This window comes from Cololabis saira, chromosome 13 (genome assembly GCF_033807715.1).
Source record: "Cololabis saira isolate AMF1-May2022 chromosome 13, fColSai1.1, whole genome shotgun sequence".
Taxonomy (NCBI): domain Eukaryota; kingdom Metazoa; phylum Chordata; class Actinopteri; order Beloniformes; family Belonidae; genus Cololabis; species Cololabis saira.
The window spans coordinates 22,749,030-22,774,666 of record NC_084599.1 but is presented as its reverse complement, the minus strand read 5'-3'; the positions used below and the strand labels follow the sequence as shown (position 1 = coordinate 22,774,666).

The following is a 25,637-nucleotide window of genomic DNA, read 5'->3' as shown; positions in this document are numbered from 1 at the left end:
TTTGATAACAACTGTGCAGGGGGAGACCTACTGCAGCCGAATGCCTCCAGAACCCCTGGCTGCGTGCACACCGTGCCCCACACAAAACCCGACACTCCAAAGTGTGTTTCTCCACTGATAAGCTCAAAGCTTACCTCGCACAGAAAGAAGAGAAACGAGATCAGGTGCGCACAAAGCTTCAAGGTCCGTTCTTCCAGTGAGGCCGTTATACCACAACATGAGATTTACTTCTTTAAAACAAAACGTGCAGCCTTGAAATATTTCATCACATCTGCGTTTGCTCCCTGTGTGGCCCTTATTCAGGCACGCATTTTGTTATACCTTGATTTTAAACATGTGATGCGTCTTAATAGGTTTTAATTTGTATTTAGCTAGTAAACTGTGTGTGTGGGCTGCAGTTTATGTGGAAACATATCAGGGAGGATAAAACTACATCTGAGCATTGACTGCAGTGGTGCATGACGTGTAAAGTTTAGATTTTTGCCATAAGATGGTGTTGCTGTGGTCCTCTGCTGCAGTGTCAGATGGAAACACTCATTTGGCTTTGAATAAAAATGTTTTCTATGTTATGATGCCACTTAAAGAAAGAACATATATTTCAGTATTTATTTAAAGCTTTGCATGATCTATCACAGACACATCAAAATTATACTGGGTTAAACTCCCATGAGAATAAATTCATGAATGAAAGATTTATGAAATGGCGCAAATTCTCAGTCATTGACCTTGGGTTCTTTATTTATTTTTGTTTGTATACAAACACACAATCATGACATGTACAGTACCATATCTGGAGTCCAATACAAGGAAGGACTTTCTGTCAGAGGACACCTCATGTGCAGAAGGGTTTACATATGTATTGATGTCAAGAATTGATGAACTTTGCTATGTGTGAATTTATTTCAGCTTTAGTTGAAATAAACAAAACAAATGACAGTAACTATTTTGTGAACCCCGGCTTGTGGCAGTCATGGGTGCTCCGTGACTTATGCACTGTAGGTCAGTACCAAAGCTGGACTTGTAGAGACAAACGCAGCACTGGATTTGGCAGTTGTCCATTTCTTTTTCTCTTACACCAAAGTGGTAGATATATATTATATTGTGTATTACACCTAGATTTCACCTCTTCATTTAACTAAATCTAACACAGCTCTCCTATCACTTAGTCAACAAGAAACATCTTTCAGCTCAGAAGTCCACATTTCCATCTCAGTTTGAAAACAGTTCAGACGAAACAACTGACCGTACGACGTAGAGAGGAAAGGGAAAATGAACTTTCTCCAGAAAAGAGACTGTTTCATGTGCATGATCTCTGACAGGCCCACTCGGCTCTGGGTCTTGGGATCCCACAGAAGAAAAACTGAGATAGTGTTTATTAATTACATGGCCTCCTGAACTTTTTGGATTTCCTGCAGAGAGAAAGAGAGAGGAAAAAACAAACTTATCCAACATATTTAGGAATTTGAACAAGTAACAGCTAGGGCATTTTATAGTTTTCATTACTTCATGTAGGATTTCTTTCAGCTCCTCGTAGGCCTTCTCTAGGTCATCATTGATGATAACAACGTCAAACACTCCAGGTTCTTTACCTATAAATCAACATTCATTTAATTTGAGTGATTTTTCTTTATTCCAGCATCATGCTGCAGCAGAACTGCTGTGAAACTTACTGAGCTCCATATCAATGCGCGCAGCCTCCAGACGTTTCTGTAAACTCTCCTCCGTTTCTGTCTGCCTGTCCCTCAGACGTTGCTCCTAAGAAAGGCAAAAGAGCAAAAGTAATATAATAGAACTACCATCAATGATCATTGAGATAAAAAATCTACTGCGAAAAATGCAAAACGAAATAAAAAAATGTCAAAAGACAGGGAGCTTTGCAATGAATATACATATATGCCTAACTCTACATGGGTAAGAGCTGAGATAGACTAATAAAAACTAAAGTTTAGCAAAAAATATTACTTGAGTGTAAAGTGTTAAGTTTAACATTTACCAGGCTCTCCATGGATGGAGGTTGGATGGAGATATAGATGGGGTTCAGGTCGGTCTCCTTAATTCTCTTCACCCCCTGGATGTCCACATCAAGGATGCAGATCAGGTTCTTGGCTCGCACGTCTTCCACAGCAGCCTTACTAAAAAACCAAGAGCGTTTTTAACCAACTGAGACCAAACAGAGCGAGTTTGACGGTGCCCAAGCAGTGAATTGAATGTGTAATCATGTTCCTTTGTTCTTTTACATGTAGTGGCTGAGGTAAGAGGATCGTTGCATTGATCCAAGCTGCTCAGACTCAGCCAGTGAGTGTGAGCTTCAGAATAAGAAGGAGAGATTAAACGTGACACAGAAGGTGCTAAGCTGTTGTGTTTCTCTTTTTGACTTTAGGTGTAAAGCTCCATCTGTCACCAGATCATTATGTATCCTCTTTATCCTTGTTACAAAGCCCACGGGCTGTTTCTGTAAGGCATGGATCCTAATATCTTTAACATTAACATTACCATTATCACTGATGCTTATTTATTGTACCTTCACTGAACAAAAAAAAAGCTTTTGGAGTGAAATTCACATTGAAGGTTAAAACTTTATGAGAAACTTTGACAAAAATGCTCTTTTGCAAAGGTTAGCAGCTTAATGAGATGCTGCCTGTTGAGTACATATGGATGCAATAGAAATATCAACCCATTTACATGTCAGTGTTAGAAAAAAAAGTCTATTTTTACCTTGTCCCATACATGTTCCCAGAGAATTCAGCAGTCTCAATGAACTCTCCATTGTCGATGCCCTCCTGCATGGCCTCTCTGGTTGTGAAGTGGTAGTCTGTAAGATGCAACATTAGTCATGAATGTACTGTAGCGCTGCCAGGAGATCAATTGGGTTGAAATCAGTCAGCGTTCTCTATAAAGGGCTCTCAAATGTGGAACACACTGCCAACTGAGATAAAAACAACTCAAGATTTTAAGGTTTTTACTAAAAATGTCAAAGACTGGTTGAAGCAAAATCAGAAATGTACGCATTTTTAATCACCTGTAACCGCTAATAGGGTGCTCTCTTGCAAGCTGAGAATTGTAAATAGGATATAGCTTTGCATGTTGAAAATTGAATGTATTTTTGTATTCTTTTTCTCCTTTCTTTCATTTTCTTTTACTAAAAGCCTAACTAGGGCAGGAGATGGAAACTAGCAATAGCTATACTCTCTGTATGCAGAACATCAGTCACATTGGCTTGTTTGTAATGAGTGAATGTGATCACATGTAAACCTGCATTGTCCCTATTAAATACATTTTTAAAAAAAATAAAAAATTAATGATAATAATAATACAATATTGCACACAGTTGACAGGCATGTTCAATGTACAAGTTTTTCTTCCTAAATCCATTTTTTCATGACTGCTAGTGTATATTTACTAGTGATTTTCCTTCTGAGCCGGAGTTCACAATTAGTTACCTTTATTAATGAACAAGTAATGGTGTAGTCTCCTCTATAGGAAAGTCATGCGAAGTTCAGAAATACTTTTCTCTTTGATATGTCGGTCCCTCTCGGCAAATCATGTCATTAGTTACAGTTTCAAAACACACTAAACCGACCGTACCCAGTCCATGTGTCTAATTCTCCTAATATCAAAAACTATGGAAATCTAAAAGAGCAGAGTTTCAAAAGCAAATGTTACTACCGCTACAAGTAATGGCAAAATACAGTAATTACAACAGCAACATAAAGGAGTCTGGCTCAGAGCGAAGTAACAATCTGAAGGGAAACGCTGAACACAAAGTGACTGTGCTGTAAATGGATAGATAATAAGCCTGGAAACAGACTTTACAGAACACTCGCAGACAAACTCAAAACCTCATTATCGCCCAAAAGTGAGAAGAAATCCCTCTTGTCTTACTTTAATCGCTGGAGGAATTTAATGGTGGAAAGTAAAAATATTTAATATATCATCATTAAAACATAATAAAGCAACACTAAAAAAAAGTTGGGTTTTTTTTAAGACCATGTGGATCCAGTGAATATAAACAGCTCATATTGTAAGCCCTGTCTGATTGTTACAAGTTAGTGGTCATCACTGCTTCGTCAGCCACACTGGGAAAGAATAGGAAGTTCGGAACCACAACAGAGGCATCACGGGGGGGCTATTTTCAAAAGCTTTTTACTCCAAAGTGTAAACTGTCTCATAATTCCTGAGTTTATTATGAATTTCTTTCTTTGAATAATTTTTTTAAATATATTTTTATTTGCCACATATGTTTCTAATAATCCAATGACAGCATGGCAGGATGATGAAAGTAACCCCCATCCCTTTGCCGTGAAAACTGTGATCAATAAATCACAGTAAGATCACCTTGATGTGTGGTTTCTGATTCATTTGGACCCGAAAATGAGGTTTCTATGTCTTCAGATGAAAAGACGTCTGCTACTGGCAGTAAAGCAGCCCCCAGAAGCAGCTGGGGGAGCTTGTTCAGCCCTATGGAGAGAGCAAAACAGGCACAGAAAGAGATTCATCCCTATAAATGACAGAATTATTTGTGCAGTTTACTTGGGAGTAAAGTGCTGTGGCGTTACTGACTGGGCAGGTAGGGAAGGCTTGGAAATTTGGCATGCAAATATTTTCTGTTTTTTTCTTTTTTTTCCAATAATTTATGTTTACTTGTGCAGGTTCAACTTTAAGTCAAAGTCTGTTGCATGTGAGTTCGAGGAACACTGATTCCTAATCCGTTGTAAAGGGGCTAAAACATTAACCACTCACTTATGTAGAAACTAAAAGCTGTCGCCAGCAAATCTGTCTTGAGTCACAGCTCACCTTTGCCATCTTCCTCTCCTGGTCGAGGGTTTCTTGTTGTATCTGAGAACAGGATTTCACTGTTAAAAACCACACAGGAATAAAAACATCTACAGGAATACTAAGATGCTGAAGAGAAAAAAAATATTCCCAGATAGCAGATACATTTGGTCCTAATATAGGTTTATTTTGGCACTTGTGTGCAGGCCAAAGGTGGCCTAATTCTGGTTACGGCTTGTGCCGTATGGACTAGCTGTACCCCGAACACCCTTAACCAGCTTTGTCATGGGTTATGGCTTATGGTAAGAGCCAGGTATGCCCATACGTTGCCTCAAAAAATACATTAAAATATAAACAGGGGGCTGAAGTTTATGCTGCCGCAATCACTCTCAGTCAGTGCAGTCATTTAAAGCCAAATCGGGGCCAAAACAAAGCTGCTGCAGAGGTATTTATTGTTTGAACCAAACATTATTGGCTATCTGGGATCTGAACTGTGCTGCTTTGTGTGGAATCAGACATTATGGCTTATTCTGTCTCCGAGTCCAGAGTGATGTTAGAAAGGCCACTTGTGTGTTGGCGCACAAACATACGTGACACGCTAAATCCAAAGACTCCCTCGTGATCCTTCATCAGCCTCTTCAACAGAGTGCTCTTCCCAGCTCCAGAAGGGCCACTCAGCACGACGGGCCTCGGTCCTGACATTGCTCTCAAGCTTAAACGGGACATGGAGAGATCAGGTTTGTAGAAGAAATAGATAAAGCTCAGACTGTTTGTGCCTGAGGACATCCAGTATGAGGAGTGTGGCATATGCTTATTTATTACAAAAAACTCCATTGTGGATAAATCACAGTTTTGTTTCTATTTGTTTCTACGTGGCGTAAACATCCTCCTATGAATTTCCTGAGCAGTGCGGAAGCACATTAGCTATCCTGTTAAGGATCACGTAAAGCTAATCCTTTGATCCACTACACTGTAAGGAGGAGGCATCCTGGCACACACACAGGGTTAAAAACAAGTGTTGCTCTCACATTAATATATGATCTAGTTTTAATCTCTGCTAATAATCAGTTGACACTGAGAATTTCTCCTTAATTAAACCATTAAAAGATGTCCTAATAGCTGATAGGTTGGACAGGCAGAGGCTCTGAGGTTAATATTAAAACCGCCTGCTAATGAAGTCATAATGGGTCAGCCAGCAGGATTAATTAGATGTAACCCACGTAACATAACGGGTCTAGGACAGGTGACCCCGTTACCTCCTGAACCAAAGAGAGGATGACGTTTCAGGAACACTGGAACAGTTAAAAAGCTTAACTTTCTTAACACAGGAGGCTGCACCTTAAATAACAAGATATTGACTCATGTGCCTCAGTGAATGTGATTATCAGGAACTGCTGCTATTTGCACTTTAAGTGAGTTTACATTTATTTATGATTTAAGTAAGATTTCTGTTGTGCTACATTTATCGATCAGCTGCAGAAATACTAGATATTTTATTGCTTTATTACTAGATAAGTATTGCTATAACTTGTTTGAAAAATAGCCTTAAAATTGGTGAATATAAAATTAAGAAAAACTTGCTTATGATCAAAGCAACATCAAAATCTGCTGTCATGTTAATGCATCAATATTAATAATCCATTCTGCTTTAGCAAAGTACATTATAACACTGACAAAAGGTTTGTTAACCTTAACTGAAACAGATATTTTACATTTCTTTTCCTTTTGTGAGTTCTTAAACTTGTCAGGAAGAAAACCTGTTTCGGACTTTAATTGTACAAAAGCATCAAAATTTGTGAGAAGCAAAAATAAATACTGAATAAAAATACACTATAATGGTTTTTAATCAGTGTGCATCCAAAATAAATGTTAAGTTTTACTTTACTATTTGTCTGGAGGCCGCAACAATTGGCAGAGTTGAGAAAAATGTCCTCTTACCTTTTCTCACAGCGTCTGTAGCGTCTGTGCCGTAGCAAAGCCCGGTAACAGATGATTCTTCAATCAGGCCTTAATGGACTGTGTGCAATTCATGTAAGAGCGTGTGTGTGTGTGTGTGTGTGTGGGATTCACTGAAGCGGCTGACTGTCAGTCTGAATTAACGCCACCTCCCTTCAGCTCATAGACCAATCACACGTCTGCATGACATGTTTTTCTCAGCATAAGAGCAGTGAATTGCAGAAATAAAAGATCACAGCTCTCTATGTAGATGTTGTAACTAATCTTTAATTTTAAAGTCTCAAACACCTCCTGTTTTAAAGCTAATTTAAGAGCTGTGTGCACATACAGGCCAATTGTGTGGATTAATACAATTTATTTAAAAAATAACTGAGACAAATCAAAGTTTGTCTGCACTACATGCAGACTTGGTTTGAGGGAATCACTTTATATGCTTCATAAATCTCACTTACACACATAGAAACACTAATTCACTACAGGAAGCCGCACAGTTCATCTACAGACTGGATCTGCAGACCTCTTAGAGGCTCCACTTTGTCTTCAGATACTGTCACGGTAGTACATTTTGAAAAAGGAACAGACGTTTTTGCTGTCTTCTCTCTATATACGCTCTGTTTGAATGGTCAGGACCACAGTGGTCTTGCATTATTGTCTCAGAATAGCAGGGTTTAGCGTTCCCTCACCTCCAGATGAGCTGCATCGGGCTGTGCCTGGCTAATCCTGCCACGACCCACTTCTCAAAATCCGAACACAACACATGGAGCCGTCCTCACAAGGATGTCAAAAGGACTGACCGACACGGGAATCTTGCTGTCCATTCATGCCAGCACTCCACGTGTGCAACAGGTGAATAACATTTCAGCAAAAGTGAAGAGTTCGACTACATTTTCACACATTTTATTGAAGTAACGTTGACAAAAGTAGGTTTAATGATGATATACAAAAAAAGACACAAAATTAGTCAAATGATGATGAGATTATTATAAATGTTTCAAATTTTAAGCAACTAAACAAATGGGATGTGAAGCAAAGACAAACTGTACAGTGAATACAAATTTATGGCGCGGGTCAACATCATATACACACACACATTACTCCGTACATACATAAAACTATGTACATGTGCTTTGCAGTTTAACTGAATCCAACTTTTTTCCCCATAAAGTAGATAAAAGGAATAGAAAATTGATAAATAATGTCCCAATATAGCTTCTTTTTTTTTCGTGCCTGAGCTCTAAGTTGATGCTTCTTCAGATCTTGCTGGTGCTGCAGCAGAAACTTGGATCTTGTACAGGTCAGAGATGCTTTCTCTTGGGGTCTGACAATGTTAAGAGTAAGCTGACAACAGGTGAGATCAGGAACAGGTGAAGAGGAAGGTGGGAGTGTATGACAGACCAGCTGCCCACAGGTCCACCTCTGATTGAACAGGAGACGTCCCTCCACCGTTAAGTTACAAGTAAACCCGCCTCAGGTCTCCAGGGGAGGTGATGGTGTTACACTGAGGACACAACTTCTTTGCTCCCTGGAAAAATAAAGATGACACTTGTTTCAAACTTGATCTGGACACTCATTTTATATTCAAGTGTGACATCGTACCAGCGTCCGCAGCCAACACTCTTCGCAGTGAACATGCCAACACTGTATGGAGGTGAGCGGTGTTGTGTATGTTTCCTGCAAACAGAGATGCTACAGGTGAGTGAAACCTGTTGTATTAAGAACTGCCACTAGATGTCCATGTGAAACTACAACTACAGCATCACAGCAGAGGCGATTCTGCCAAATCAAACCTCTTAAACAGTAGGGAACGTCCAATGTGCTTAATTATTCATCACGATAAAGTGTTTTCAGCAGATATTTATATAAAACTTTCTTAACTTTCTAAGCTTCAAGTTGAGTCAAGCATAAGAAAACCACTTTTATATGTCGTTATCAGCATCATCATCCAACCGACAGATGATATATTAAGGAACACTAATAGTAATGATAATTCTTACTGTAGATTAGCTACTTTTTTTGTAGATCAAGAATTATTTCCTTATTTTGCCTCGTGTTAAAAGTAGAATCTGCTCATTATTTATATGATAATAAAAGTGTTCGAAAATGTGACGTTTTTGCTAAAAGAACCTGCTCCATAGTTACTTATTAAATTATCTTCACTCACATAATATTTTAGCAGATTAATTATTACATAAGTTTGATTAAAAATGTGTTTGTTTTTTTGTTATTTCATGCCTAATATTTGATGCATACCTTTTAGAGACCTCTGCAACACCCCAATCATTTAAAATAATAATGATATTTGTACAAAAAAATAGATTAAATAAATGGTAACTAAATAAAATTACCTAATTTGTTCATAGAGGTACTAAAATCATTAATGAGAAAACTGTTTAAAATAAAATTTGAAGTGTTTTTAATTTTAATATGTATGATAAACACATAAAATTAAATAAATTACAACTTTCTGTGTATTATTTCATATATCAGGCGTCAAGGGTTAATGTGCTATGTCTTCACTTTGTTTTGATTAGTGACACGTTTGCTTTTATTTTGGCTGTTATGCTTCTATCTTTTATTTATGTTTTTCAAGTAATTTTCACGTAAAAGAGTATTAGTCTATATCAAGGATAGGGAAAATCTGTCCCATAGGCTCATATTTGCATACTCTATCCCACAGGACCATATTCATAGAGTAAGAGTTTTTGTTGTTGGACATTTTAACTGAAACATTTGCACATCTGTCATCCCATTATTCAAAGGTTCACCATCAGATGCACATTTCCTCAGTTTTCCTAGTTCAAACAGCAGGTTTTAGCTGAATTTTATTACTACTTTGTGGATTCCTGATTATTTTGTAAAAATGTTTTCAATTTTCAGTACTTTTACTTCTCTAAAGTCAGCGTGCTCAAACATCATCATGTACTTTTTGAACATACCTGCATTCTCAAGACTTTTACTGCCATTGAATCAAAACTCATGACAGATGGTGACAGGTGGTGGTAATAGAAATATTCTGATATGACTTTTCTATTTTTTGAAGCATTCATACTATTTCTTGTTCTGCCATTAAAAATAATACCCAATTACTGACTTCCCACTATCAGACATTTTCTGTCCAATATAGACGGACAACAGTTTCTCCAGTAGTCAAGTAAAGTAACACCATAAATTGTAGACAATCTGAGTTTTCCTTCGAAATGACACGTACAAATCTTTCAAAATATACCAAGTGTCATCACATAAATATGCAATACTTATATTCCGGTGAAAGACCATGACCAATAATACAGATTTATTGCCCAAAACACAGGTCCCTGCTGTAATATTACTAGTTTCTGCATTACTGCGCTGTTATCGCTCCTTTCTGTGTCTGCTCGATTGATTTAATTTGCCTCCATACTCACCATGCAGATGAGGCATTTAAATCTGTCTCCTTTAGACAGCTGTTTCTCCAAATCCCGTATCCGAGCTTTAAGTGCATCCAGTGTTGTTGGCGTGGAATCCTCTGAGATCCTGTATACACACACACACACACACACACACACACACACACACACACACACACATAAACACACGGTAACAGGAAGGGAGAGGGAAGGCGTGTGAGTTAGGCAGACGCTGGAGAGTCATTTATAAATCGAAGACAGATTAAATTATTCGCTGGCCAACATGGACACTGAGCATGAAATTTAGCAGCAATCACATTGCCTGCATTGGCTGTCTCATTTATCATAGGCGGGAGGCACGAGGGCGAGGGGGAGGGAAACAGGGGTGTCAGGGTCCCCACAGAAACAGACACACAGACTTTTCCACGACAGACTGTATGTGCAAACATAATATACAGTGAGGCAGACGGGACACAAAGCATTAGGTGTGATGAAACATGTGCAGTCTACATGCTCGCTAGGATCTTGATTGATGATATCATCATGTTGATATAGTGTTGTGTATCACGCTGTTTGGAGCAGGGGCAGGGAGTCTGAACTGATAGTGAGCCAGGCCGTCAAAATACACTTTGCAGGGGAGGATGGTTGCACTTCCTTTGCTCTGATTGGCTGATTCACACCTGAAACTATTTCCACCTGTTTAGTTCCTCACTACACCTTCCTCATCTGTTCACCCTCACTTGTCCACTGAACGGTAAACCTATAACACCTATAACCTATAACAAGTTTCAGTCTGGCTGCCATCTCCGAAAAAATACTTGATCAAAAAGAGATTAAACTCAGATAAAAACACAGATGGATTTCTTCAGTTGTTTGTTTGACTGAAACTCACAACTGATGCAGGAAGTGTCATTTAATATTTACTGCAAAACAAACAAATTGGTTCAAGAAAATATCTTGAACCAATTAAAAAGTTGCTTATGTTGTAAAGAAAATATTTTTTCACAATATAGACAATGACAGGCTATTAGGAAAGTGAAAAAAACAAACTGGGTTTGTATGTGTATATATATATATATGTATGTGTATGTGTATGTATGTGTGCATATATATATATATATATATATATATATATATATATATATATATATATATATATATATATATATATATATATATATATATATAAATAAGATAATCATATGTGACATATTAAAAAAATATATATATCATATGTATTTTATATTAGAAATGCACATATATATGCCTTAAATTCTTACCAGCAAGGAAAGTGAAAATCCTTTATTTGTTCTAAAAGTTATTTTTCTATTGTTAAATAAATGAAAGTAAATTACGTGTGTCCTCTTTATCGGACAAAAGTTAATAAATTAATAAATAAATAAAAATTACCCAAGAATTGGGACTCTTATACAACCCTGAACAGGATAAAGAAATGATAGCGAATGAATGAATGAAACCACCAAGAGACTGCGGAGCAAACTGTCAGGATCATTCTGTCACCGCCACAAGTGGCATTATGAACCATAAACTTACGTCTCAATCTCAGTGTTTTTGCAGGTTTTTGGAAGACCGGCTGTGCCCGTGTCCTGTTTATCTCCAGAGCTTGTAGATGGACTCCCTGAGCAAGCCAACAAAATGAAAAGAAATACGATCAGATAGTGAAAACTGTGGGAAGCAACTTGGCTCCAAAACTGCGGTGATTGTTATTTATTGGTGACTATCGGGGGTAACGTCTTTGGTTTACTCACCATCATTTGACCACTTGGAAAAGTCAAGGTTCACTCTGGAATCTGGCAACATGCTCCTGCTGCTGCTGAAACACAAGAAAACACACATTTTAAAGACAAATCATACTCAGAAAAACACATCTCCAAAAAAGGATAAGAATTAGTATAAGGAGTTAAGATTAGATGCAGATTCAGCGTGAGCTGGGCGTCACTGTGTGAGACACATACTTTACTGTCAACTCTTTGGAGCTCTCTCCTGAACAGGGGATTACATCCGTCTCAGTGTATCTGCACACTGAAGTCAGGAAAAACACAAATCTATCAAAAAGACAGATACCGAGCCAGGGAAGCTTTGAGAAAAATTATTTTATTTGAAGTTGATTTTTCAACCTAGGATTTAGAGATCAAAAATGGTTGGAACTTGCAAAACAGTTTTTTAAATACTGTAAATTTTAAATGTTGAGTTTGTACTTTTTTTTATTGTTGATGATTATCTCTATTTAAAATTATTTGTATTATTTAATGCACCACAGCTTTTTGTATGTATAGATATATGGATGGACGGACAGATGGATAAATAGATAGACAGACAGATGGATAGCTGGGCTGTTACTAATAATCAGTGCCTTCTGCATCTTTGTTGCAACAAACGATTTGAAATGGTTCAGAACACGTTCAGTGACACTGACAACAGCAATTCATTATCGGGATCTGCTTTTTAATCTCTATATCTTACAGTTCTAGTTGGGCATTAGTAAAATATAGGTTTTTCAGATCTTAGTCGGGCCTTGCGTTTATAACAATGGGACTGCCCGTGTGTCCAATTACTACCAAATGTCTCTTGTAAGTAGTGTGATGGAGGAATTAAAATATTAGATGTCATGTGGTTTAATATCCCATATTATTAACTTATGGGTCTTCGTGACCTAACAGTGAATTGGGTTTAATGATGGAGGCCCCAGCCTGTGAGGAGATGAGATGTTTCCAAGGCCATGTTTTACATGTTTTACTGTTATCTTGGTACTTTTCCAGAATTTGGTAAATGGTAAATGGCTTACACTTATATAGCGCTTTCCAGCTGTACTCCTACAGCCCCAAAGCGCTTTACACTGTAGACATTCACCCACACACGCACACATTCACACACTGACAACCGGGAGCAACTGGCATTTGCATTTGCAGCAATATCAGTCCTAATGTTTAAATTTCTCACACCACACTGTCGTGTTGGTCACTTTTCTGTAATCTGTGTTGTTGTAAAGATGTGACCCGTTGCATGTGGTGTCATACTGCACGGTGTGATTACACCTAATCATACTCAGAATCAACTCTTTCTTTTTTCAATCTTTCCGAGTTTAGTCTCGAGGACATTCTTCCACAACAAATAGATAACAGTGTTATTCAGTTCTGGAGATGCAAATGACTCAAACTAATAAGGTTTTACAAGAAGAGGTTTCAACCACTGCTTTTTGCAGATTTACAGATTTTGTTTTCAGAACAGTCCTAAATTTGCCTTGCCTTCCACCTGTGACTGACTCAACCATAATTGGTTGGTATGTGAGATCTGTCACTTAACAAACCATTTCAGAAAGTCAGGGCCTGCAATTCTAAACATGCACTGAACTGCTTTGTTTTTCACACTGCTAGTTCACTGAAAAGGATACTGCGCTCTGCCGTACTCCAGAGTATCGTCTCCGTCCACGTCCAGGTCCACATCGCTGTCACGGCACTCCTTAGAAGTCGTCCTCAACAGCATGGCCCCTGATGACAGAGTTTTAATTGAAAATCTCTATAATGGCTTATAAAATGTTCCTATTGATAAAGACACATTTAGAGAAACCTGTTTTGTTGCACATCTTTTTACTCCTCGTAGAAGAATATGCTTGTTTCTGTCAATCAGCTTGTTTCAAGTTTGCAAGTCAGAGCTCTTTCTGGTAAAAGGAAACTGCTACTTTTAAGCAAACCTTCAAGGCATCCGGTTCTACCGTAATCTAGACTGAAAAGTTCAGTGGTTTTTCAACTGCCACTCAGTCACATTATTCACCCTCCACTGAACAAGGTCACACACATGGGTACCTCGATGGAACAGGCGCGCACACACACACACACACACACACACACACACACACACACACACACACACACACACACACACACACACACACACACACACGTGCGCGTGTGCAGCTTTCTACTCACCTTTAAACCCCGTAGATGCCATCTGTATCCTTGTCCTGTCATTCCACTCATTCTCCAACGGTATCAAGTCTGCTGAACCCTCCTGAAACATGCACACAATATCACAACTTCATTGCCTGGACAAAAAAATAAAATAAACAGCCCGGATATGCCTCCCGCAGCCTGGAGCTACAGGTATGTTTGTGTTTTCATAGCTGTGAACCAGTGCCAGCAGTGTATTCACATGGATACACAGAGAGCTGACAGTGATCCTGATGCCACGCGAACAAAGCCCATCAACAACGTCTCTGTGTCGGACCACTGACATTCTCTCAACCTGAGATCAGCCCCCTTCCTGCTACATATAGCCATCTCAGATTACAATAAAAATGTCAAAGACACAAATACTTTCAAATGCTCTTGCGCAAACAGAATTGGAGGGCATACCTGTGCTTCCTCGGGTTTCCTCCTCTTCAGTTTCCCGATCCTGACTGGAAACAGATGGAAGACAGATGGGTGACAAGATGTTAATACTGCTGGCATAAAGACTGCTGACTGCATGAGGCGTGGGCTAAATGTATAAAGATTTTCCAGTTTATGTTAACGAATTATATATAATAATGGAAATTTGTGCAAATAAAATTTCAATAATTTTATATTTTGTTGAGTAGCTTGTAATAATTTTTTTTATCCCTGCACTAGAACATCCTCATTCTTTGTATTGTTAATCTGAATTTTCCAAATAAAACAGACACATTTTATCAATAAAATGAAGGAAAATGTCCAAGATTTGCCTCTGAATTGAATTGCAAGAAAAAAAAGAAGAAATAATCTCACAAACTGCCCTGCATTGACACTTCAAAAGCAGCAGCTCTGGGTTCAAAACATTCTTGCCTTTTCCTACTCTGTGATTTCACTGTCGTTCCACACTCTCCTCGCTGAAAATATAAAAGTTAACACAGCAGAACACCGACTGAACCTCCTCTTCCACTGTGACCTGACAGACTGCCAATTGCATAAGGGGACATTAAGTTTTAGGACCCTTTAATTCCCATTTGATGACAGTGGCCCCCAAGGGAGGGGAGCGGGGAGGGCACACAGAGAGCTGGTGGCCGTGACCTGAGTGCCGCCACCTCAGCGGACATAATGGGGGTTAAAGAGACGGTCATAGATGAGGAAGAGCTCATCAGAGAGGATGAAGAATGAGAAAGTGAGTTTGATTAATAAACAGAGGAGTGCTCCTTTCTTTCTGCTCCCTGTCGTGTCTTTAGAAGCTCATTATGCTGTCTAGTTATAAAGCTCAATAAAGGCTAACAGACCTCGACAGCGGCGGCAGTTTGAGGAATCATCTAAGAACTGGAGCATCTCCAACAAGAGCTTTGTTGTGTGAGTTAGTGTCTGGATGCTGTGCGTGTTTTAGGTCTATATTAATCCTGACATGGTATGTAAACAAGAAATTTACAAGACAATTAAACTTGCTGGAACCACCTTTTTCATATTTTTTGACCAGTCTATAATACTATATTCTTTATGGTCTGCCTATAAACCAATTATTCAATAGAGTGGCTTTTAGAGAGGATATGCTTTGAGATGAAAAGGTGGGGAAAAAAACCAATCCCACTGGTTTCTGACTTCTACATTTTACTCTCTGGATTATCATCACAGATATGGCTGCAGCAGCTCCTAATTTATGACATTTCCAACTCCAAGTCTGTAAATATATGCGTCAAGTCAGGTGACGCTTATCACCCACTAAACATCAACATCTGATAAACTGTTCAAGCTGTATGTTATAAACCCTTTTATAAACCTATAAACCTTCATAAAGAAAACTTGAAAGTGTTTTTTTTATCATTTATGCAGGTCATCTTGGCAGAAGAGGACACAGACTAATCCCATATCAGCAACTGATTATATCTGATTCACATAAAGAAATGGTGGTTCATTAAATGAATAAAAAACTAAATAGGTTGAAGAGACGCACAGGAAAATACTGAAAATAATGTTTTAGAAATGAAAACATCAGTTTTACATTTAAAATTGGACTCATCGTGGTTAAACAAAGTTTTTGACGTTGGTTCTGTCAAAAATAATTTCCCTTAATGAACCCTTTATAGGACCTAACAAATTAACATGAAGATGGAGGAAGACAAACAGTATTTCTCGTGTTTCTTACCAGCTTGTGTGCAGTCTAGGTGGGCTCCTGCGCTGTGTGGGCGCAATGGGCCAGATTTGACGTAGCACCTGCACCAGCAGAGGTCATCGACTGTTAACATATCAAGAGGTCAAAGTTGAAAGGTTAATAGCTCCTCTGCTCGTGTGGGCGCTAGGCCGGTGGAGATGGTGTGGGAAAATGGGGAGATATCTGCACAGCTAGAGAGGGAGGTCGTTGGAACAAAAGCACATGACTGGGCATATGAGTGTGAACAAAGGAAACTCTCACTCTTCAAGTCTTTTAAATTCAAAGCCACTTAAAAACTGCAGATGTAACAGCTTGAAGTACTCTCTATTAGCGATAAACTAGATCAACAGCAATGAAACACAACTTTTAGACTCCTTACCGTTTAGTCTTGTGTGTCTGTTGGCGCGGACCCGCAGAAATGTCTGTGATAAAAAGAGTGGAAAATGTTTCCTCGTTTTTGTCTGGTAAACTCAGCCTCTTTTATTTGTGTTTTTCAACCACAAAGCGACTATTCAGCTTTTACTTCCTCCATAAATGTGTCATGTCTCTCTTTATGAGGATTTCTTATAATAACACTCTGGCATATTTATTCAAAAAATGCAGAACCTGACTGACGCTGAAATCCTGCACTTTTGCCTTTCCTCATTACCATTGTTTTCCTAACACTGTCGTGCTGTTTTTACACACAAACTGCATTGCATCTTTGAGAATTTGTGCATCAAATTGCCTTTGCAGACATTCCGACATAAACACTTTGTCTTAATCTTAAACATTGTGCAGCTTGTAAAGCCCTCTGAGTCATATTCGACTTTTTAATTACATGAATTGCGAGCTCATTTGACTTGTTATGAACGTTGAACATAGCGCTGAGGAGAATGTTTTTTACACTGATGCTTGCTGTCCAAAACTATTTCATTTAGATCTTTTTTCTATCCATTAATACAATGGACAGAAACATTCTCACACTCTGCAAGAGATACTAAAATAGAAATGTGTACAAAAGTATGAAGGAATTATTTTGACAAGCTGTGGATTTATTTTACTTTAATTGTAATGCCTGACTAATTTTTTTTAATGATTCAGCCTCACAGTTTAATAAAAGTGCTGTGAATGTTTAAATAGGTTTTATAAATTGTTTAATAATTGATTATGATTTTCCCTTTTCTTCAGCTTTTTGTGAAGATACACGTTCTGTAAGATTACGCCCCAAAAGAGTTTAACAAATTAAAACAATTCTCTACCCGTGAAAAAAATGTTTTTTTCATTTCAGGTACTCATCTCCATCACTATGTAAAACATTGGCCTGCTTTTTCTAATTTGGTACATATCAGTAGCCTGACCATTTTTGACCATCAGAACAAAAATAAAAAGACTAAACCTCACGGTGGAGGGGGCCGTACAGAAACACCACTTAAGAAGGAGGGTTAGTAACGCTTCAGCAACGCTCCGTATTAAAAACATTGTTTTATTTATACAGCTTTTTTCTGGTACACAGCATTCCCCTCATAAATATAATTATGAACTTGTAAATGGGCTGTAATAGGGTTGTTTTACTCAAGTTTAAATTGGTACTGCACATATGTACAATGGTGCTTGACATGGATCTTACAACTTGCCATTGCCATACCTGGTATCGGTCTGAGTGCGCTTCCTCAGATGGTCGAAGGGGTGAGGTAGGAGATCCTCCTTCCCGCTTAATATGCAAAGAGAGTGAAAGAGACTGGACAAAAAGAGGAGAAACAAAATACTGTGAACATAGTGAAATGCAGTCAATATCAGAGCAACTGTGCCGTGAAGATGTCCATGCCACGCTCACCTTCGGCGTCCTCATGAGGTTTTCAAGCTGCATTGGAGTGGGACTATGGGAAACAGCGGCACAGAAAAACAGAAGCTTTACAATGGCAATGGAAAGCTACACCCACATATGCATCAATCTACTACACGTCTTCCTGTAAAACACACAAACAATATTGTGTTTATATGTCTCCTTGTACATAACCTCTGCTTTTATTTTGTCTGAATTTGTCTCTGAGTCTGTGTATAAACTCATTTCAGTCACTCTCTGTTTATGTCTGCAACACAGATGCTGTAATCCGCTCTCTCACACACAGTCACATCTACACTCGTGCGGTCACACAGTGTCCCCGTGGGTAAAGTTCAATTTGAAACCATTACTGTCCACGGAGCGGTCGTTAAGCAGATTTGGAGTGTAATGTCTTTATTGGAGGAATCATTCTTCTGGTCTGAGCAGCAGGTAATGTGCGAGTGCGTGTCTATATTTGTATTTTAGCCCGCATGAATGTGTGTGCCTGCCTGTGCTTGTGTGTGTATGTGTGTGTAAGGCTCAAAGCAGCCATTAGAAGGACATTATCCTCCTGCTGTGCGAGTTGTCGCCCCGAGGCCGGAGGCTGCAATATGAAATATGTGGAGAACAATGAAGCAGCTTGTAAACACTGCACACAGGTGACAGAGGAGATGGGAGACACCACCTGGAGGAAACTAAAGGGGGAGGGGATTCCACTCACAAAATCTGTCAGAATTAATTATTTCCTGAGAGCTGAACAGAATAGAAATCTGCGATGCCAAACAGAAGGGAAATGACAAGTGAATAAATAGAGGATGTGAAAGCCTGGATGAAACTGGAAAATGCTGAGGAGGCTATGAAGATGCAATCCTCAACTACAGCATAAGGACTCTGTTTCATAAAGGCTCTAATGTAATGTTTACTGTAAAATTAAGACAATGTTAAAGGAACAAAAAGTGAAAATATATCTGCAGTATAATAAGGTGACAAAAGGATACCTGATCTGTAGCTGGGTCAGTTTGGTTAACTCCTGCTCCATGTGGTCCTGCAGCTCTCCGGGTCGGAGGACGGCCTGGCAGACTGGACACACGGGGGCCTGTGTGTCATAAAGACCCTTCACCTTGCCTGGATAGAGGAAGGACAAGAAAGTTGTTAAAGAAGATACTTTTTTTTTTATGTTTTAAGTTTATGATTTTTTTTTTTTTTGTTATCTCATCTACAAAAAGTGAACATTCTACAGAAAACATTCAGGTGTAAGACATGGGGCAGTGTTTTCTTAGACATGTGCCATCAGCTGCCTTCTTAACCTGCACCAGACTTTTTTTTCTTTATCCATTATGCTACATATCTGCATCTTAATTTAACATAATGAAAAAATATCTATAATTAGCTCCTCAGGCACATATCTGCCAGTGAATGAGCATTTGCTTTGCAATACATCATTTCACACCACTCATTGGGATTTTTTTATTTTTTTTTTGGGGGGGGGGGGGGGGGGGGGGGGTGTTCACAAAGAAGAAGCCATAAGATGCTGCAGCAGCTACAGTATATAAAATGAGAAAAAAAAAGAATCTGTAAATAAGGACAGGTTTGTGATTCAAAATATAGAAAATAATAAAATATAATAGCGATAATGCTATGTATAAGGACAAATAATAAAGATACTGAATAAGTTCAATGAACACTATTAAATGTGACCTGCGATTTAAGCTTGTACTGTACATCAGTCTTGTTTGATGAAGGGCAGCAGGGATTGAAATAACTCTTTGCTGTAATAAATAAGCTCACACTGAATCTAAAAGTGTCTTGGCTTTTTCCATCTTTTCATTTTTTAAATTCCATCATACATCTGTCTGACTTTAAAAAAATAAGTAAACTTGGCACAAAAATGACTTTCAAGTATTAAAGTAAAAGTAATACAATAAGTTGAATGCGTGTTATAAATAGATAGCAAAATATATTCCAAAAATATTAGGGGTGAAAGCAGTATCATATCAGATTACTTAATTCACATTTTGTGCGTCTAAGAAGTACTGAATAATATCAAATTTGATGTTTTGCTGTTTATTTTGTTGTTTTTTGTGTTTTTTATTACCTACTTTGACATGCCAATGATAAAATCTGGTGCAACTAAGAAATAAGGATGGTTTTGTCATTATTTTGGCAGTATTTTAGCTAAATTGATAATTTATTGTAAAAAATAAATAAAAACCATAATGACTAAACATACACCCAGGGGTCATGTATTCATTTCGCCTCAAATAAATATTTTTGCCAAAACTGTGAGTTTAACAGAACTGCTATGAAGTACTGGGTAATACTGATGAGCCTACTACTATTCACCACACTGTAATAGTTTAAGCAGACTGGGAGAATCGAAAAAAAAAATCTATTTCTACAACAAGACATTATCTGAACTAAATACTGCATATGCCAGATAAAACCTAAGTGAGTAAAATGTACAGTATTTAAGACTCAATGCAGGAGCTGAACTAAAGCAAAAAGCAGAATGAAATCCATATTTAACTTAAGCTGAAAGATGAAAGTAGACCATATCAGGAGAAATGTTCAGTTTTTAACTTAGTGAACACATTCTGAGTGTGTTTGTGTGAGTTGACTAGCCCATATATACTACTGAAGACAGGGTTGGAAAAAGTAAAATAAGGTTGCACACATATAAACTCATTGCTTTGGCACCCTGCTGTCAGTGTGTTGACATCATAGCCTGTCAATAGGAACATTACCCAGGAGGGCCACTCGGCCCATTGGGTCCCACTGATGGATTACTGCCATAAGCAGCCAACTGGGAGCCTGAGGAGCTCTACTGTATGAGGATTTTTACCTGGTAGATTAGGTGATTTACTCCTGAAAGCCATCAATCATAAGGGGAGCGCTAGCACGAATGATACAACTCATTTTGCATCTTCACAAGCCAAATAAAAAAAAGAGGACATATGCTGGCAATGGAAATGTAACTCTTTTAGAAACAGGACATTGCAAGCTAGTTGGTAGGTTGAAGTGTGGTGTATGAAAGACTACAGTTCTTTAAGATCCTATCGCAACAATAATAGACAAACACTTTCCCCAGTCTCCAACTCCAAATGATTTGTGACATAACTATCTTGACTATTGGAACGGTTGTCCCCTGACATTAGTTGAGCTATGAGACCCATAATGACCAAACAAATAGGACCAAATGGCCTCTAAATAAAACATGTGATGGAAGATAGAAATTGGAGTCAGGTGTCCTTGGGAGTGTGACGACTCTCCTGCCCAGCCCCCCCCTCCCGCGTCCAATCCCCCTCACCTTTTTTGCATCCCCTCATGGAAGCCTAAATGACTTTTCCCGAAACGCATTGAACGTTCCCGAGCTTTCTGCTCTCTGCCGCCCGGAACATTCAGGCATCAGTAAACAATGAAATCTGTGGGCTGAAATTGAATTTATAACCACATTACCTGCACAGATAACGTCTCTGAATGGCGCCGCGATAAGAGCAATGGGATTTGATTTTCAGGTGTTTTATTGGTCCACTTTTTGGATAAGCCCCCCTTTCCTCTGAATACAGCCTCTCCCCCCATCCGTTACCCCTGCTCCTCGCAGACATGAGCTTTAATGGTGTGGGAAAGAGCATGTTTGCATGCATAGATGAATGTGTGTGTGTGTGTGTGTGTGTGTGTGTGTGTGTGTGTGTGTGTGTGTGTGTGTGTGTGTGTGTGTGTGTGTGTGTGTGTGTGTGTGTGTGTGTGTGTGTGTGTGTGTGTGTGTGTGTGTGTGTGTAGACACTTTGCTGCAAGATGCCTATGCTGCGCTCTTGTAAGTGGCAGTTGTTGGGTCATGAGCAGCGTTTTTACACGTCTCCACCCCTTCACTGCCCACCGCTTCTGCCCACATAAAGCCTGTCACTATCAGTCAGTCTCAGCCCCTCTTCAGCCTGGGGGGTCTAAGACACAAAACAGGGGCCGTAAAACCTGCCTGCGGGGCTTGTTAACTGTCCCCTCACTAGGGCAACTGGCTGGGATGGATTGGCCTGCTCTCACTGGTCTCTGTTGGGCTGAGTTTGACTGGCCCATCTCCAAATGGATCCACTGTCTCTGATTGTTCCTTTTTTTCTTACTTTGTGTCTCGCCAGTTCAGGACCTCGTTTCCTGACTGTCTAGCCATTCTCCAGCTGCGAGTTTTAAGCCAGAACTCTCATGGGGAGACCCATTTTTGGTTCTACGTAGGCCTAGATCATGGGCGACCAAATGTACGGCTCAGAGCGGTTGAATTCAGGTCATTCATATCACTGGCTGAGCTATTTTCACAACCAATTTCAGAATTTTTGGTCTTCTCTTTTCATTGGACTGCTGTAAACTATCAAACTGAACTAACATGTGGAATAAATACATTTTTATGTAGCAATTCTGTCTGGAGGGAGTCACCTGTATGAGCATACGCAAATATGGTTTAATACAATTTCTTATCTCGATATGATTTTGAAGGGAATTCACCTCTTGGGCAAATAACCAATCCAAACAGTATGATATTCCTTTGCCCGTCCTTACTATCAAGAGCATCATGAGATGATATAGTTGATCTATTCAAAGTGAAAAATGTGTTGTCACTTTCATTTTCCCCCTGTGTGATTGATGGTCCAAACCAGATTTCTGTTGTTCTGCATCAGCGCTGACTTTGACTGTCCCGCGTACCGTGCACTCCCTGAAACTGAGAGATCAGAATCCTGCTGACAAATCCTCAAAGCATCAAGTCCCCTAGAGGGCCTGGGTAATGGCCGATGCCAGCACGCATATGACGGCTGCCAGTTCTGCTGATGCAGATGGAGCGAAGATGCCTAACGTGACCTTTAGTGAATGCCACATCACATCAGGCCTGGATGTCACCCGCTGACATTATGCTGGGGCATGAAAAGGCTGTTCTGCAGTGGAGACATGTTGACAAACGTACCCCCGGTGACAAATATGTAGACGTGGTGTAATTCTGACTGACGTGAGCAACATTGGACCACTTTGAATGGCAGGGGACACACGAGCAAGCATCCAGGGGAACATGTGGAGGGGGTTTTTTTTCCGTTTTTTTTTGCGTAGGCTAGGTCTGTTTTTGTGTGTTCGTTGGCAATAAAGTGCTGAGACAACTTACTCCAAATGGCATCATTATCCCAATCATCAAACAATTCTCTAAGCACATCAGAAATCCCTCTATAAAGCCATAACAAGCAGAGACTCTATATAACCAGTAGGCGTGTTGAGATTGGTGGGGGGAGTAAAGTTAACGCTTGGCGGCTAACACTGTAGTGGTGGGTAGTATAGGCAGGTCCTTGGCACACTTTCAGACGAGATGGAAGGCTATAAAATCCATTGGCTCCTGCCACACCTGTACCCCGCCCTATCCAACGGCCTGCTTCCTATTTAAAAGCATCACATGCAGGATATTAGTCAGGGTTTTTCACCGTCTGTGAGGTAGAGCTAACCTCTGAAGCGGAGGGGGGAGAAGGGAAAGTATGCAGGCCGCCGTTTGTTTTTTATTGGGGAAATAATGGCCTATTGAGAGGTTGGGTATTTAATGAGCAACATTATAGGCTCTGTAGTAACACATCTGCTATGAGCAGAGTCATTTCCTCAGTTTTCAAAGGCTGCTGCTTCAGCCTTTGAAACAGCACGTCCAGTTGCCTTTGACTTAGTACCTCGAGATATCTGCTTTTTATTAATTGCAGAATTTCTACACGAGTAAAACATAAAAAAAAACACTCCTCTCCTGGCTTGACCTCTAATCTGTCACTGTCTAGTCTAAGAACGGCATTCTTCAAAACATCCCGTATAGTATCCAATCAATTGTGTTTAATGTATTAAAGACACTCAACACAACCACTGCAACCTTTGGCCGCTGCACAAATCAATGCCTCGTTAGACGACTAATGATCACTCATTGACTAATAAGACCTGTATCAACCTCTTGTAGAACATTGATTGGCCTTTGGCCTTTGTAGTAGTCTATGCCTTATATGGACAGCAGGAGACATCATCTGTAAGTCAAGGGGAGTCAGATGATGAAAAAGCTCCGGGTGGGAATGGATAGGAATCCTAAACCCCAAATAGACCCATTCTGAAGCACTTCAGGCCAAAACCCTTTTCTTCTGCCCTGCAGATCAATGGATATAACCTCTTTGACCACAGGTCAATCAGCACACACAAACTCAGAATTTCCCTCCCATTCCCTCTACGTCTTTTTCTCTCTCATCTTCTCCATTAGTCACTACAATTGCTCCATCCGGTGCGGGTGTGGCTCTGCATGTATGCGTTCAATCACCTCCCTGATGGAGAGTGGACTGGGTAGCAGGACAACTGTGTCTCTGTGACCATATTTCCCTTCCCAGGGCCTCAGGGTAAAGATCGAACCTGCCTCTGCTCTGTTCAAACCAATCAATCTGCCCCTCATTGAGATGCATAGCTCAATGATCTCTGACAGTGACTTCCACAGGAGAGAGAGTGGAAATCAGGAGACAAAGTTGGGACTGTCCTTGGGTATCTGCAGTGATACAAGGCTACTTAGAAACCACCTCCTTTGAAAATATCACCACATACATTCAAATAGTTTCATTTTCAAGTATGTACCAGTAAACCTGATTATTTCTGGCACATGGAAGTCATTTGGTAAAATCTTTACAATGCTGCTCACGGTTAAGTGTTTTCATAGATCTTCCTTAAGGTTAAAATGCATTGTATTCTAATTTGGCTATTTGGTAAATCGAAGAAGGCATTCTGAAAAGTTTTTAATGCAATTTTAGTCTCTTTTCTACAACCCCAAATCTGAAAAAAGCTGGGACAAAAAACTCAAAATGAAATTAGAGCACAATGACATTTAAATATTAAATGTTTAAACCAAGAGAACTGTAACATCTCAAAACAGCTGGGACAGGGCTGTGTTTGTTACATCCCCTCATCCTTTAACAACACTTCTTATATATCTGGGTAAAGCGGGGACCAGTTGTCCCGCTCTTGTGTTATATAAAGAATCAAGCTGCTCAACAGTCCTGGGTCTTGTTTGACATATTTTTCATTTCATGGTGCACCAAATGTTGTCAGTAGGTGAAATGTCTGGAATGCATAGAAACATTATTAAAAATTTTGCTAAAATAGCAAAACATTTTGCTAAAAGCTTTTGCTAAAAGCTCGCAGGTCAGTTCAACAACCAGATTCATCTTCTTCAAGGCCATGATTTTGCAATACATGCAATTAGCACTTTCACAATGACTTGCTGAAAAAGACATTGGATGAGAGCATATTTTGCTCTAAAACCTTTTTATGCCTTTTAACAGTGATGTTCCCCTTCCCAACATGAAAACTGCCAGTTCTATAAGCCCTAATGCACCACCATTTCCTGGCAGAACCGATACCAAACCAGCTGGAGCCTCCCTTCTTTGGTCCAGAACATGTTTCTAAAAGAAATTTCAAATTTCAACTCATCTAACTACACAAAACTAGACAACTTTGGAAAAAAAATGTATGGTAAAGTTTAAGAAAAGCAAGTAAACATCAAAAGATCTTCAATTTTAGGGACTTTACTTGGGTAATTGGATCAACTAGATTTTCAGTGAGATGCAACTGTCTCCTGG

The 25,637-nt window shown here is 39.3% G+C and overlaps 3 protein-coding genes across 4 annotated transcripts in view; 1 reads left to right on the top strand and 2 right to left on the bottom strand.

Annotated features, from left to right (window-relative positions):
* Window positions 1-1,761, top strand: part of obscna (obscurin, cytoskeletal calmodulin and titin-interacting RhoGEF a) — a 51,733-nt gene extending 49,972 nt beyond the window's left edge. The window contains exon 79 of the mRNA XM_061738324.1: window positions 20-1,761. Within this exon, the coding sequence (XP_061594308.1) occupies window positions 20-200 (181 nt within the window). The 3' untranslated portion in view covers window positions 201-1,761. The remainder of the gene's footprint in view (window positions 1-19) is intronic.
* guk1b (guanylate kinase 1b) lies at window positions 721-6,835 on the bottom strand. 2 transcript variants are annotated; one of them, XM_061738326.1, is made up of 9 exons: window positions 6,712-6,835; window positions 5,364-5,485; window positions 4,795-4,836; window positions 4,336-4,458; window positions 2,716-2,812; window positions 1,994-2,132; window positions 1,671-1,755; window positions 1,504-1,589; window positions 721-1,409 (listed from the first exon to the last, which is right to left on the bottom strand). In XM_061738326.1, exons 2-9 carry the CDS (start codon window positions 5,473-5,475, stop codon window positions 1,380-1,382), a joined length of 714 nt encoding a protein of 237 aa, XP_061594310.1. In that variant the 5' UTR covers window positions 5,476-5,485; window positions 6,712-6,835; the 3' UTR covers window positions 721-1,379. The 2 variants fall into 2 exon arrangements, with proteins under 2 accessions (XP_061594310.1, XP_061594311.1); XM_061738327.1 differs by lacking the exon at window positions 4,336-4,458.
* Window positions 6,836-7,644: 809 nt separating this feature from the next.
* rnf220b (ring finger protein 220b) overlaps window positions 7,645-25,637 on the bottom strand; it is a 32,249-nt gene continuing 14,256 nt past the window's right edge. The window contains exons 3-16 of the mRNA XM_061738325.1: window positions 19,026-19,152; window positions 18,040-18,082; window positions 17,851-17,943; window positions 16,603-16,645; window positions 16,218-16,307; window positions 14,489-14,532; window positions 14,063-14,144; window positions 13,528-13,624; window positions 12,092-12,151; window positions 11,885-11,949; window positions 11,670-11,754; window positions 10,134-10,242; window positions 8,326-8,400; window positions 7,645-8,251 (exon numbers count right to left, since the gene is read on the bottom strand). Coding sequence (XP_061594309.1) covers window positions 8,180-8,251; window positions 8,326-8,400; window positions 10,134-10,242; window positions 11,670-11,754; window positions 11,885-11,949; window positions 12,092-12,151; window positions 13,528-13,624; window positions 14,063-14,144; window positions 14,489-14,532; window positions 16,218-16,307; window positions 16,603-16,645; window positions 17,851-17,943; window positions 18,040-18,082; window positions 19,026-19,152 — 1,085 coding nt within the window. The 3' untranslated portion in view covers window positions 7,645-8,179. The remainder of the gene's footprint in view (window positions 8,252-8,325; window positions 8,401-10,133; window positions 10,243-11,669; window positions 11,755-11,884; window positions 11,950-12,091; window positions 12,152-13,527; window positions 13,625-14,062; window positions 14,145-14,488; window positions 14,533-16,217; window positions 16,308-16,602; window positions 16,646-17,850; window positions 17,944-18,039; window positions 18,083-19,025; window positions 19,153-25,637) is intronic.

Coding starts and splice junctions, on each gene's coding strand:
- guk1b (XM_061738326.1), bottom strand. CDS start 5,475: ATGTCAGGACCGAGGCCCGTCGTGCTGAGTGGCCCTTCTGGAGCTGGG. Junction 4,837..5,363: donor CTTTGGATTTAGCGTGTCAC/GTATGTTTGTGC, acceptor TCCTGTTCTCAG/ATACAACAAGAAACCCTCGA. Junction 1,590..1,670: donor GCGCATTGATATGGAGCTCA/GTAAGTTTCACA, acceptor GTTGATTTATAG/GTAAAGAACCTGGAGTGTTT.